Genomic DNA, 13,305 nt, shown 5'->3' with positions numbered 1-13,305 from the left:
TCAGCTCTACTGGCTCTAATTCACAACAAGTTCCCCGTCAATGGCAAGAACTACTACTGGCTCTCAAAAGCCACCCAGCTTCTGCACAGCTCATCTTTGTCACCAACCACTTCTTGGCTCGTAGGCTTGTCTCTTCATCTGGAGGCCCACTCTCAACTCCCAACCCCCAAAGGTCGCAGCTAAAGGCTTCACAACTGGGAGAGGTCACTGAGGTCATGCCAGGAAGCAAGCCCGACTGAATACCTCATCCCTCAAGGCCATCTGCGTCACCTCGCAGCAAACCAAGCAGGCAGCAGATCACCGACATCCAAGCCATCATTCTGCGTGTGTTCAAGGGGCAGCTCTATCCACCCTGTGAGTGACTGGAGGGTCACCTGTCACACCCTGCCCTTGCCCTCCTTGCCACAGCCCCAACATTTCTCGACGCCTAATGCTCATCACTGACCCCGGGAGAGCCTCCGAACAGTGACCATATCAAAGTATTTGTTCTGAATCCCTGAAGCACGAAACAAACTCAGGACAACCCAGTCAGTTGGAGAAAGACGCTTCCGAAAGGAACTTAGATTCTGCTGCCGGATGACCAGCCTCCAGCCCGGCCAATGCCCAGGGCACGAATCGCCTTGGGCTGGTGCTGCTGCTAACCGCATAGTCACCCAGCTTCGTGGCCTGAAGACAGAACCAACAGATCTGCTCTTGGGGGAAAGAAAAGCATAATGAAGTTGCAATTTTTAATTTTGTTTTTTTTTTTTAAGAAAGAATGAAAATAGTGACGCTTTTGCACTAACTCAATGCCCTCATATTTTGCACAGTCGAAGACAGGCTAAGATATTCTGGATGTCCTGATGCACGTGAATCCATACCATGGACTTGAAATTTTCTATGAAACCTTGGGATCAAGGAACATTTTGCTAGATTTTTTTTAGTTCCCGTCCCAGTCTTGCCCTTGCTCACCTGGATATGACATGGCTCTTCTAACTCCTCCAGTCATCTTTTTTTTTTTTAATTTTTCTTTCTTTTAGAGAGAGAGAGAATGTGAGAGCATAAACGGGGAAGAGGGACAGAGAGAGACAGAGAGAGAATCTTAAGCAGTGTCTACACTCAGACACGGAGCTCAATCCCATGACCCTGGGATCATGACCTGAGATGAAAACAACAGCTGTACATTCAAACAACTAAGCCACCCAGGTGCCCCCTCCAATCATCTTTGATTTGCTGGAAACACGTGGTTTACAGTTGAAAGGCAGCAAAGGAGGAAAAAGTATTATTTTCCTTTCTTGGTGACATATGCAGAACTTTCGAGATATTATGACTGACTTGAAAATAATCAGGTTTTGGGGTGCCTGGTGGCTCAGTCGGTTAAGCGTCTAGCTTCAGCTCAGGTCATGATCTCACAGTTCATGGGTTTGAGTCCCATGTCAGGCTCTGTGCTATGGAGCCTGCTTTGGATTCTGTGTCTCTCTCTCTGCGCCTCCCTTGCTCATGCTCTGTCTTTCTCTCTCCTCCCTCTCTTTGTCTCTCTCTCTCTGAAAAATAAATTGACATTAAAAAAAATTTTATAAAAAAAAAATAAATAAATAATCGAGTTTCCCGAGCATACACAGTCTGTCCCATAAATGTGTTTTCAGATAACATCTTCTTTGCAACTTCAAACATTGTGCCACCACTCACCCTTAAGTGCACTTCACTATAGCACAGGTCACTCTCCCCATGACGTGGAAATGTTACGCAACCCTTGCAGAACAGTCTTCTTCTCGTTGCCTCGTGTCTAACTTCCCGGCATTTCACACGACCTTTGCGACTTTTTTCCTCAGTGCATTTTTGTGTGTCCATTGGATTACAAACACTATTAAGAAATACAAAACCGAGAAATTGGTATGTAGAGTTTCTTTTAAAGTCATCTTGTAAAAGGCATACTAAAATATTTAGAATAAATTTGTACGAGCTTGAGAATTACTTCACCACAATCTAGTCGGGGGAAATGGCGCAGGTACAGATGAAACAAGATGGGTAACGGGTTGGTAACTGTTCAAGTCAGGGTAGGCATACATGGAGGTTTATCATGTTATGCTCTCCAGTGTTGTGTATATTTTAAGCTTGTCACGATAAAAAGCTTAAAAAGACACAAGTATCATGATTTCAGTACTTCGGTTAATAACATACTCCTTCCCTCCCTTTGAAAATTTTTTTATGAGACAGCTTTTTGAGTTTTTACAGTTATTAAAAACTAGCATCTAAATTAACCGAACAGAATGCCAGAACTTTGCATTTCTTTTGTTTGTTTGTTTTTGGGTGTTTTTTTTTTTGTTGTTGTTTTTTTTTTTGCATTTCTATCTCACAAAACTTAAACCAAAATTATCCAACTTAATGAAGCCAATTTAATCACATTGATCCCACTAGATATTAACATTTTTAGACAGTGCAAAACATTTATTGCACCTTTAAAAACAAAATTAAATTTTATTTTATAAATACTATTTAAGTTTTATCTCATAATTAAAATTTTACTATGAGCTTGTTATTGTTTAATTGTAAATGTGTTGGTTTAAGAAACAAATAAATGTACATAAAGCTTCAAAAAGTTTTAAGCATAAGGGCCACAATCCAATGTGTGAAGACCCCTGCCGGTGACAAAACCCCACAGGGGGAGCTGTTACTTATTTGTCTGTGCATCTCTGAGGTATGGCACTAAGCTTGGCACATATTTCACACTCAATCCAGTTTGCTTAACTTAAAAAAAAAAAAAAAAAGGCCACTCTGGAGTGGCACAGAATGAGAATTTCAGAACTGGAAAAACAAACTGAAACCAAACGCCTCATTCTCCAACAAAGAGAGGTTTGGGAAGGTTAAATCACACAGCTAATGGAAGCACGGTGAAAGAAATGTTTAGGAAGATTGATCTGACATAGATCTATGGGATGCTTCAGAGGAGAAAAAGACTGGAAGCAACCGTGTGTGTTAAGAGGCGACTGCCATCATCAAAGCGTGCGGTAATGAGGGTGTAAACTGGGGTGATGGGCAGGGAATGAGAAGCAGAGGAGGATCTGAAAGACACTGAAAATGTTCCCTTCACACTGCTTTTTCACTGTCGGTAAGATTTAATCTTGACCTATTTCTGCACAAGCTGGTATCAATCATGATACCCAGATATTTTTACCCATAGCCCCAAACTGAACAAAAAAAGACATAATTAGCAATTCTTTTGACTCATCTAGGGCCTCTGAGAGTGATTCATACCCTTCACTACACAATTATCCACCATAAATATAGTTTAACCTCTGCTTATTCCAAGCAATGGTTCTTTATAATGTCCATCTGTACGTCACTTACTCTTTTGCTGTAGGATTAAGTCCAACCTCTTTATCTTTTGAGATCCTCAGTATTTTTTTTCTCCTCCACCCAAGATAATCAATCTTGACACACGTTATTCTGTAATACGACAGTAAGGAATCTTTCAGAATCAGGATAGCAAGTTTTGGGGTTTTTTTAAATTTTTTTAAAGTTTATTTACAGACAGAGACAGCATGGGCGGGGAAGGGGCAGAGAAAGAGAGGGAGAGAGAGAGAAATCCAAAGCAGGCTCCCCACTGCCAGCACAGAGCCCAACACTGAGCCCGACACTGAGCTCGAACTCACAAAACCGTGAGATCATGACCCGAGCCAAAACCAAGAGTCGGATGCTTAACCAACTGAGCCACCCAGCAGAGCAAGTTTTATTTATCTTCCCTAAACACGCTAAGATCAAAGATTCATTTCAGTTAACCTTGTCTTTTAAAATGGACATACAATAGACTAAATGTCTTCAATAAGAAAAGCTGGTTGATCTCTTTTGTTCAAGACCAACAACCCAGAGAAAATCAAACTTTTGATTGTAGATGGGAAGGAAAATAATTTAGAGAAGCAGATGGGATAATGGGTGAGAAAGGCCAGGATAAAATCTGGGCAGGCAGAAGGCAATCACTTGGGTAGCGTCTGACATGCAAAGTCTGATCAGGCACTAAGGGGAGTGGGGGCAGATACTGGAAAAGAGGTATAAGCACCCCAAAGACAAACCTGTAGAGGGTCAAGAAAGCTGACAACTGTCCCACATATTGCTGGAAATACTGCAGAACCCCTTGTGGCCCTCAAGCCACTCAGGGTCACCCCTAAACCAGTTCTGCTCCAAACCATGCAAACACACACTGTACCTTTCTCCCATGCTCACAACCCTACTCCGATCTCTGAGGATCCTATCTATGCAAACGTTTCTCACTTTCCGAGTTCCAGATTAGGCTTCCTCTCTTTCCTAGTTGACCACTGTAGCCAACCACACTCCTCCTCCTTGATGTTAACAGTCAAATGCCATCTTGCATTGTTTTCAATTCAGGCCTGGCCTCCAGTAAAAGCAAAGTTCCTTGAGAATAGTTTCTCTGTCCTATAACTTATGTCCCTCCTTCAGAAAAAAAGCACAAAGGGGCGCCTGGGTGGCGCAGTCGGTTAAGCGTCCGACTTCAGCCAGGTCACGATCTCGCGGTCCGGGAGTTCGAGCCCCGCGTCAGGCTCTGGGCTGATGGCTCAGAGCCTGGAGCCTGTTTCCGATTCTGTGTTTCCCTCTCTCTCTGCCCCTCCCCCGTTCATGCTCTGTCTCTCTCTGTCCCAAAAATAAATAAACGTTGAGAAAAAAAAAAATTAAAAAAAAAAAAAAGAAGTATCCAGAAAAAAAGCACAAAGTGAATGAAAAGTGTTCTTTTGGGGGGTCCCTGGGGGGCTCAGCGGGTTAAGCCACCCAACTCTTGATTTCAGCTCAGGTCACGATCCCGTCATGATCTCATAATGATCATGAGTTTGAGCCCCACGTCTCTCGCTCCCTCCTTTTCTGCCCCTCTCCTGCATGTGCACACGCACGCGCTCTCTCTCAAAATAAATAAATAATTTTAAAAAATAATTTTGGAGCTACCAGTGTTTCTATTCTGTTTTTCTCCAATTATCATTTAAAGCAGCATAGATCTTATAGTTTTAGAAGCAGTTCCTTATTTGGGGATCAGTTTATAAACTACGTGGTTGAAAATACATCCCAGCCAAGGATGTATATTTTTCTCTACAGCTGGTGATGAAGAAACGAACAAAGCTGGAGCCTAAAAAGACCAATATAGTCAATGCACTTAGACAAATGTCAACAGCTGCCAGGGAAGATTTCATACTTAGAATGGTTAGTCGGCTAGAAATTGGTTCTATTATAAGAATTTGTTTCCTCTGCAAAAGAAAAGTTTGAATACATTAAATCTTAATGAGAATTCTACAGGCCTGGGCACACAGTACAAAAAAAAAAAAAAAAAAAGGAAATAAAACCTAATTACAAAGCACAATTTTCCAAGTACATTCAAAGATTTTCAGCAAAAATAATTTAAATGAATTTTTTATCTTGGAAAATAAATTATATAGATTTCTGATGTTTGATACTCAAAGAATGGAAATAGGCACACCAGAGTTTCATTTGTGCCATCTATTTTTTTCACTTATTCATATATTCATTCACTGAATGTCTAGGTATTGTGCTGGTGCTGGGCATTGTGCTAGGTGCTGAGGAATTGTGCATTGTGCTAGGTGCTGAGGAAACAGAAAAATAAGATAGCCTTGCCCTGGAGGATGTCAAACTGTGGGTCAAATAGAATGTCTTTAAATATGCCCAATGTTCCAATGGGAATACACAATGGGAATATTTGGGCCTCGGAGCCATGACTAAGTAATAGATGTGGGGTTTCATTACATAGGTGGAGGAGGGGTGCCTGGGTGGCCCAATCGGTTAAGTGTCCGATTTCGGCTCGGGTCATGATCTCGCGGTCCGTGAGTTCGAGCCCCGCGTCGGGCTCTGTGCTGACAGCTCAGAGCCTGGAGCCTGTTTCAGATTCTGTGTCTCCCTCTTTCTCTGACCCTCCCCTGTTCATGCTCTCTCTCTCTCTCTCTCTCTCTCTCTCTCTCTCTCTCTCTGTCTCAAAAATAAATAAATGTTAAAAAAGAAATTTTTTTAAATAAAAAAAAATAAATAGAGGAACAGTGGGAATTAGACAGTATGTATATACCTAACACTACCATTTTAACCATGGTTTCTGGAAACCAAGAGTATAGCGCAAGGTAAGCAGAAGGTAAGGTCTCCTTCAAGCTCATTTATGATCAGAGGGCAGGAATCACCCAGAAGTTGAAGAAGATAAACTGACAGTGTGGTGAGTCTACAACGTGCCGGGCATTTGTGGACTTTCTACAGAATGTCTCATTTCATCCCCCAATGCCAAACCATGGCAGAGTTGTTTACAGTGGAGAAAACCGAGACTCAGAGAAATTAAGTTAATTTGCCCCAAGTCACAGTGATCATCCTGGCACAGCCAGGATTCTGACCGTGTGGTCTGGCTCACAAATCTCGGTGTGATGAGTCTCATCTACCGCCTGCTTGCCTGGGAAGGCACAGGGAAAGTGGTTTCAGCAGCCGGGGGAGAGTGAGGAAGCTCTGACTGCAGATTTGGACAAGCTGGCGAAGGAAAAGGGAGCAGGAACTGAGGGCAGATCGCGGCAAAACGACCTGAGAATTCAGTGGTCAAATCAGACTCGCTGTGGCACTTGTTTTTTTGTTGGTTTCACAAACTTCAAGGTGACAGTGACTATGTGGTCAGGACCTTGGCACCATTTTGGCTGCAAGTTACTGCATATCCAAGTAAAGCTTCTACTTGGGACGCTTCAGAGGCTGAAGCAAGCTTATTAAGGAAACGTGCTCTGCAAAGCAAAGACCAAAGAACGGAGGGTCGGAGGCTACGAAACAAAGGCCTCTGCTAAAGGCACGAGCCTCGGCTAAATGGTCTCTTCTGACCGTCGCAACAACCAGGACCGAGGCTTTTTGTCCCAAGCCTGCACAGGGGAAGAAAACATCGCTGACGACAGTGACGTCGGGCAGGTGTCCTGATGCATCTGACTTGGTCCCAGGTGGGACGACAGGTATCAAACACTTCACTGGGACAGAATTTAAATTCCACATTCAGCAAACGCTGATTGCCTGAAATAGAGCGGCTCTGTTTGCGAGTTCATTAGAAAATACCCCATCAGGGTGAGCAGGCTGGGACAGGGTATGATGTGGCAAAAACGAAAGAGCAGTCAAGAATACAAGAATAGGGAGGATGAACAAGACAGATGGGGAAGATGCTATTTTTTAGGTTTGCCAGTTTTGCAAGATGAAAGCAGTTCCGGAGACGGACGGTAGCGATGGTTGCCCAACAACGTGAATGTCCCAACACCAATGAAGTGTGTATTTAAAAACGGTTAAGACGGTAGCGCTGTGCGCATTTTGCCACAACTGAAAAAGTAAGTTTAGAGTTTGCTTAAGCTATTAAAGTGAGCTAAGAGAACACGGTCACATTTAAAAAAAAAAAAAAAAAAATTGCTTTAAACACTTTTGTTTACTAGAAGCTGAGCGAGCTAATTGATGTTATTTGAAATGGCCCGTGGGAAAGTAACTGCAGCGTCTGTGGATTTCAGAATAATGATACAAGTAGTTTGAAGAAATTCTTAACACGCGTAGGCTCGTGGAATTTAAAACAGATGTAGCGTTAAGGGCTATGCAAGGTTTTTCAGTTACACGCCCCAACTTCTTCGGGGAATGGGCTTCCACTGCTAAGCGCAGGCCCATCAGAAAGGCAAACCACACACTCGATCACAGGTATTGTCCGCAGTGCCCGGCTCACCCGTCCGTGCTTTCCCCTCAAGCCCGCAGCGCCCACCAAACAGCGGCTTCTCCCTAGTGAAAGACACGTTTTCCTTCCGAAAACCGTAGGACCTCCCTACACAATAGGGGAGCTATCTCGTCCTCGACGGCGGAGGCCACTTGGGGTTCTGTTCGGACCCCTTTCCAGTTACCCGGCTCCCTCGCACACGCTCCCCTGCCGCCGCTCCGAGCTGCGCGGCCGCAGCCGCCCGCGGAAGGCAGGCTCCGGAGGCTGGACGGAGGCCGGACGGAGGCCGTGCAGCTCTCGCGAGACCCGTGGCCGCGCGGGAGTTCTCGAGTCGTGCGACGAGGCGGCGGCGGCGGCCCGGGACTCGGTGATGGATGGGGCGCTTCCGCAAAGATGGCGGCGGCTGCGGTAAGAAGCGCTCGGCTGACGGCCTGGGGCGGCCGCCTGCGGCGTGGGCTCTCCGCCGGCCGGCGGGCTTTGCCGGGCCCCAGCCCCTTGGCGGCGGCAGTGGCCGGCGTGGCCCTGGCAGGCACAGGAGTGGCATGGTACCACGGCCGCGTGAACGTCGCGGCGCCCGAAGGCAGGCTCACCGTCTTAGCGCAGGTACGGGACCGGTCCTTTTCGCCAACCCCACCAAGCTCCTCCCTCCTCGGACTCCCGGCGGTGGAGAGTGGGGGCTGCCGCGGGCGGCCCCGGCTCCTCTTCCGGAGTCAGCGTTAGGGGCGCCGCCGCGGAAGGCCCCGGACGGGTGGGAGGCGCTCCTTTCCAGCCGCGGCCCCCGCCGCGCGCGCCCGAGGGCATCGAGGCCGACGACGGGCGGCCCAGCCCCTCCGGGGGGAATCCCGCGAAAGCCGCACGGACACCGAAAGCCCGAGACGCGAATGGAGACGATGGGTGTGGGCGTGTCTTGGTTTGGGATTTCTCACTACACCTTGCCCGCGCTCCCTCCCTTCTTGCTGGTGTTGCTCAGAGGTTCAGGGGGTGTGTTTCCAGGGACTCACCCCACACGTACCTTTGTTAACCTTTGTAACTAAATCCTTTGCGACTGGTTCTCTGCGTAGCGTGGTGAAGTTGTCCTAATAGATGACTTTTTTTTTTTAACCGTAAAAGTGCCAACCATAAAAATTAGCAGGTTGATGATTTCCAGATTTTATCATCACCTCTGGGGAACAGTATTACATGATTATGAACCTTAATCTTCGGTAGACTCTAAGTACTAAGCAAAAGACGTTTCTTCTGAAACCTCCACGTTCAAGGGACAAAGTTCCCTACTTCAGTGTAAAACTGCCCGGTAAAATATTTGAAAAAGTACTACTTCTTAGATATTTTATGTATTTTTAATAAGTTTTAGTGTATGCGTTGCTTTGAAAATTAGAAATCGTATTCTTTGTTAGGTTTACCTGGTATCTTTTTTTTAAGGGTCTCTTCTGTTTAAAAAAAATTTTTTTTAATGTTTATTTATTTTTGAGAGAGAGACAGAGGGGGGCAGTTTGGGGGTGGGCAGAGAGAGAGGGAGACACAGAATCGTAAGCAGGCTCCAGGCTCTGAGCTGTCAGCACAGAGCCCGACGCGGGGCTCAAACTCAGGAACCGTGAGATCACGACTGAGCCACCCACGCACCCATACATTTTACCTTTCTAATGAAAAACCCAAGGAACGGTTAGATACTAAGAAAGAGAGGAAGACAGGCCTTGTGAATTAAAATTAAGCATTGATAAATGATATTTTGACTTGTATTAAATTAAGATGCCATATGGATAACAGGTTCAATAACTTTCCTATCCTCTTACCATTGCTGATCATAGGTGGGAGGATCTGTCTTGTGGTATTTTATGGCATTTTTGTTAGTTCTTCTGGTGCCAAGGATTCAATTTATTATTCATCATTGGTTTCTCTCTGTTCTCAGCTCTTTTTTTTAAATTTTTTTTTAATGTTTATTTTTGACACAGAGACAAAGCTTGAGAGGAAAAGGGGCAGAGAGAAACAGAGGGAGACAGAATCCTTAACAGGCTGCAGGCTCTGAGCTGTCAGCACAGAGCCCAACGCAGGGCTCGAACTCATGAACTGGGAGATCGTGACCTGAGCTGAAGTCAGATGCTTAACCGACTGAGCCACCCAGGCACCCCTCTCTCTGTTCTCAGTCTCTTATTTCATTCTGTTTGCAACCTTTAGGTTAATCTTGCAAAGAATGACTTATTAACCACATAGCGTACCCTTCTTCAGTAACCATTGGTGCCTCATTCTGCCTAGGATAAAATCCACATTAGAAAATTTTGATACTCAGAGCCCGTTGTGGTAATACTCTAACCCATCACTACTCAGATACACCTTCCAGTAAAAGTGATTCACTTCCTTTTTTTTTTTTTTTTTTTTAAACATTTATTTATTTTTGAGAGAGACAGAGCATGAGCCCAAGAGGGGCAGAGAGAGAGAGGGAGACACAGAATCCGGAGCAAGTCTCCAGTCTCTTGAGCTGTCAGCACAGAGCCTGACACGGGGTTCGAACCCATGAGCCACAAGATCATGATCTGAGCCGAAGTCGAGGCTTAACCAATGAAGCCACCCAGGCACCCCTAAGGTGTACAACTTGATGGTTTTTTTTATACATTGTGAAATGGTCACCGTAACGAGTTAATTAACATACCCATCACCTCACCTAGTTACCATAGAGTATGTGTGTGATGAGAACACTTAAGATTTATCCTAAAACAAATTTCTATATATAGAGAGAATATATATATATATTCAGTATATAATGACAGCATTGTTAATTGCAGTCACCATAGTGTATGTTAGATCTCTAGGACTTACTCATCTTGTTTAACCGAAACTATTATCCTGTGACCAACATCTTCCCACTTCCCCCAACCTCGGGCAACCACCATTCTGCTCTGTTCTTCTATTCAACTATTTTAGATTTCACATAGAAGTGAGACCATGTAGCATTCGTCTTTCTGTACCTGGCTTATTTCACTTAGCATATCTTCCATTCTCATCTTTATTGTTGGGTAGCAAGATTTCCTTTTTCAAGGCTGAGTAATATTCCTGTGTGTGTGTGTACATGCACATCACATCTTTTCCTTTCAGCCATTGATGGACAGTTGGTTACTGTAAATAATGCTGCAATGAATGTGGGAGTGCAGATATGTCTTCACAATACTGATTTCATTTCCTTCAGGTACGTACCCAGAAGTGGTACTGCGGGACCATATGGTAGTTCTATTTTTAATGTCCTGAGGACCCTCTGTATTGTTTTGCATAATGCCTGTCCCAATTTACTTTCCTAGCCAACAGTGTAGAAGGGTTTTCTTTTCTTCACCTCCTTTTCATGACTTGTTATCTTTTGTCTTTTTGGTAATAGCTATTCTGACAGATGTGAGGTGATACCTTGTAGAAGTTTTGATTTGCATTTTCCTGATGATTCATGATGTTGAGCACCTTTTCATATATATGTTTGTCTTTTGTATGTCTCCAAAAATGTCTGTTCACGTCCTTTGCCCATTTTTTTTTTAATTTTTTTTTTCAACGTTTATTTATTTTTGGGACAGAGAGAGACAGAGCACGAACGGGGGAGGGGCAGAGAGAGAGGGAGACACAGAATCGGAAACAAGCTCCAGGCTCCAAGCCATCAGCCCAGAGCCCGACGCAGGGCTCGAACCCACGGACCGCGAGATCGTGACCTGGCTGAAGTCGGACGCTTAACCGACTGCGCCACCCAGGCGCCCCATTTGCCCATTTTTTAATCTGGTTATTTTATTTATTTCTACGGTCATTTAGTTTGAGTTCCATTTATATTTTGGTTATTAACGTCTTATCAGATGTATGGTTTGCAAAAATTTTCTCCCATTCTGTAAGTTGTCTTTCAGTCCGTGGTTTCTCTTTGCTCTTTATAAGCTTTTTTTTTTTTTTTTTTTTGAGACAGAGCAAGCACTTGCATAAGCAGGGGTGGGGGGGGGGGGAGCAGAGGGAGAGGGAGAATCCCAAGCAAACTCTTCACTGTTAGTGCAGAGCCCCAATGCAGGTCTCAACCTCACGACCATTATTGAGATCATAACCTGAGCCAAAATCAAGAGTCAGATGCTTAACCAACTAAGCCACCCAGGTGCCTCACTCTGCATAAGCTTTTTTGTTTTTGTTTTTTCACGTTTGATGCAATCCCACATGATAATTTTTGCTTTTGTTGCCTGTGCTTTTGGTCACATATCCAGAAAATCATCATCCAGACCACTGTCAAGAAGCGTTTTTCCCTATGTTTTCCTCTAGTAGTTCTACTGTTTGGGATCTTACATTTAAGTCTTTAATCCCCTGTGGTTAATTTTCATATATGATGTGAGATAAGCATCCAGTTTCATTTTTCTGCATACAAATATCCAATTTTCCTAATACCATTTGTTGAAGAGACTGTCCTTTCCCGTCGTGTATCTTATTTTGGGGCTCTATTCTGTTCCATATGTCTATTTTTATGGGACTATCACATTTTTTTTGATTACTATGCATTGTAGTATATCTTGAAATCAGTAAGTGTGATGCCTCCAGGTTTGTTCTTCTTGGTCAAGATAGTTTTGACTTTTCAGAATCTTTTGTAGTTCTATATGAACTTCAGCATTTTTTTTCCATTTCTGTAAAGAATGCCATTGGGATTTTGATAGGGATTACATTGAATCTGTAAATCACTTGGGTACTATGGACGTTTTTTTTTAAGTAGGCTTTACTCCCAGCTCAAAGCCCAACCCAGGGCTTGAACGCATGACCCTGAAATCAAGACCTGAGCTGAAATCAAGAGTCGCATGCTTAACTGAGCTACCCAGGTGCCCTGGTAGTATGAACATTTTAATATTAATATATTAATTGCTGGAATGGTTTTGAACAGTTAATGATTAAAATTAAAGGTAGGATTTATCTCTGTCAGGGTCCAGTTAGGAGACAGAAACTTAAACCAGTTATTTGAAAGGCGACATTTAATATATAGAATGACCTGGTAAAAGAAGGTTGACTGCTAAAAGAGGAAAGAAGGACTTTAAGAGGTCCGGAAGTAGCAGGTGTCAAAAAGGAGCTACTACCTGTAAGTGAAAGGAGACTAGACCGTGAAGAAGGAACTAAGGATTTGGGAAAACTCCCCTCCAACCCTGAGGGGTTGAGCTGAGATTTAGCCTCTTTGAAGAGGACTTGGCTACCACAAAAATATAAAGACCACTATTGGTAGCTCTGGCCGGATGGCACAGGCCAGAGCCAGTCTTTGGAAGAAGCTTGTCGTTGCTGGAAGGTGTATGGGGGCTGGAACTGGTCTCTAGATTCAACCCACTGAATGAGGGATGTGGCCTGAGGGCGTGGCCAGAGCTCCCGCAGAAGTAGCACCTGGAGCTACTCTTTTTTTTTTTTTAATATCAACTTTATTGTCAAATTGGTTTCCGTACAACACGCAGAGCTCATCCCAACAGGTGCCCTCTTCAGTGCCCATCAGAGGTGGCCTGGTGGGTTGTGTGTTGGCCTGATGCCACCCCCCACAAGAGCGGCCACGGAGTCCGCCTGTAGAGCTGTTGGGAAGCTGCCCACCTGCCGGGAAGCGTCTGGCCTGAGTACGGCGTAGCCAGAGCTACTGCACCTGCCTACTGGAG

General features: G+C 44.4%; 2 protein-coding genes across 2 annotated transcripts in view; one reads left to right on the top strand and one right to left on the bottom strand.

Annotated features, from left to right (window-relative positions):
* The window catches only part of FGF9 (fibroblast growth factor 9), a 95,000-nt gene extending 86,978 nt beyond the window's left edge, over positions 1-8,022 (bottom strand). Inside the window, exons 1-3 of the transcript XR_007155581.1 lie at positions 7,703-8,022; positions 3,328-3,426; positions 1,669-1,843 (exon numbers count right to left, since the gene is read on the bottom strand). The gene's annotated coding sequence lies outside the window, so the exon portion shown is untranslated. The remainder of the gene's footprint in view (positions 1-1,668; positions 1,844-3,327; positions 3,427-7,702) is intronic.
* Positions 8,023-8,083: 61 nt separating this feature from the next.
* Positions 8,084-13,305, top strand: part of MICU2 (mitochondrial calcium uptake 2) — a 140,165-nt gene continuing 134,943 nt past the window's right edge. The window contains exon 1 of the mRNA XM_047874677.1: positions 8,084-8,293. Coding sequence (XP_047730633.1) covers positions 8,084-8,293 — 210 coding nt within the window. The remainder of the gene's footprint in view (positions 8,294-13,305) is intronic.

This window comes from Prionailurus viverrinus, chromosome A1 (assembly GCF_022837055.1).
Source record: "Prionailurus viverrinus isolate Anna chromosome A1, UM_Priviv_1.0, whole genome shotgun sequence".
NCBI classification, from domain to species: Eukaryota; Metazoa; Chordata; class Mammalia; order Carnivora; family Felidae; genus Prionailurus; species Prionailurus viverrinus.
This window is presented reverse-complemented; position numbering and strand designations above follow the sequence as displayed.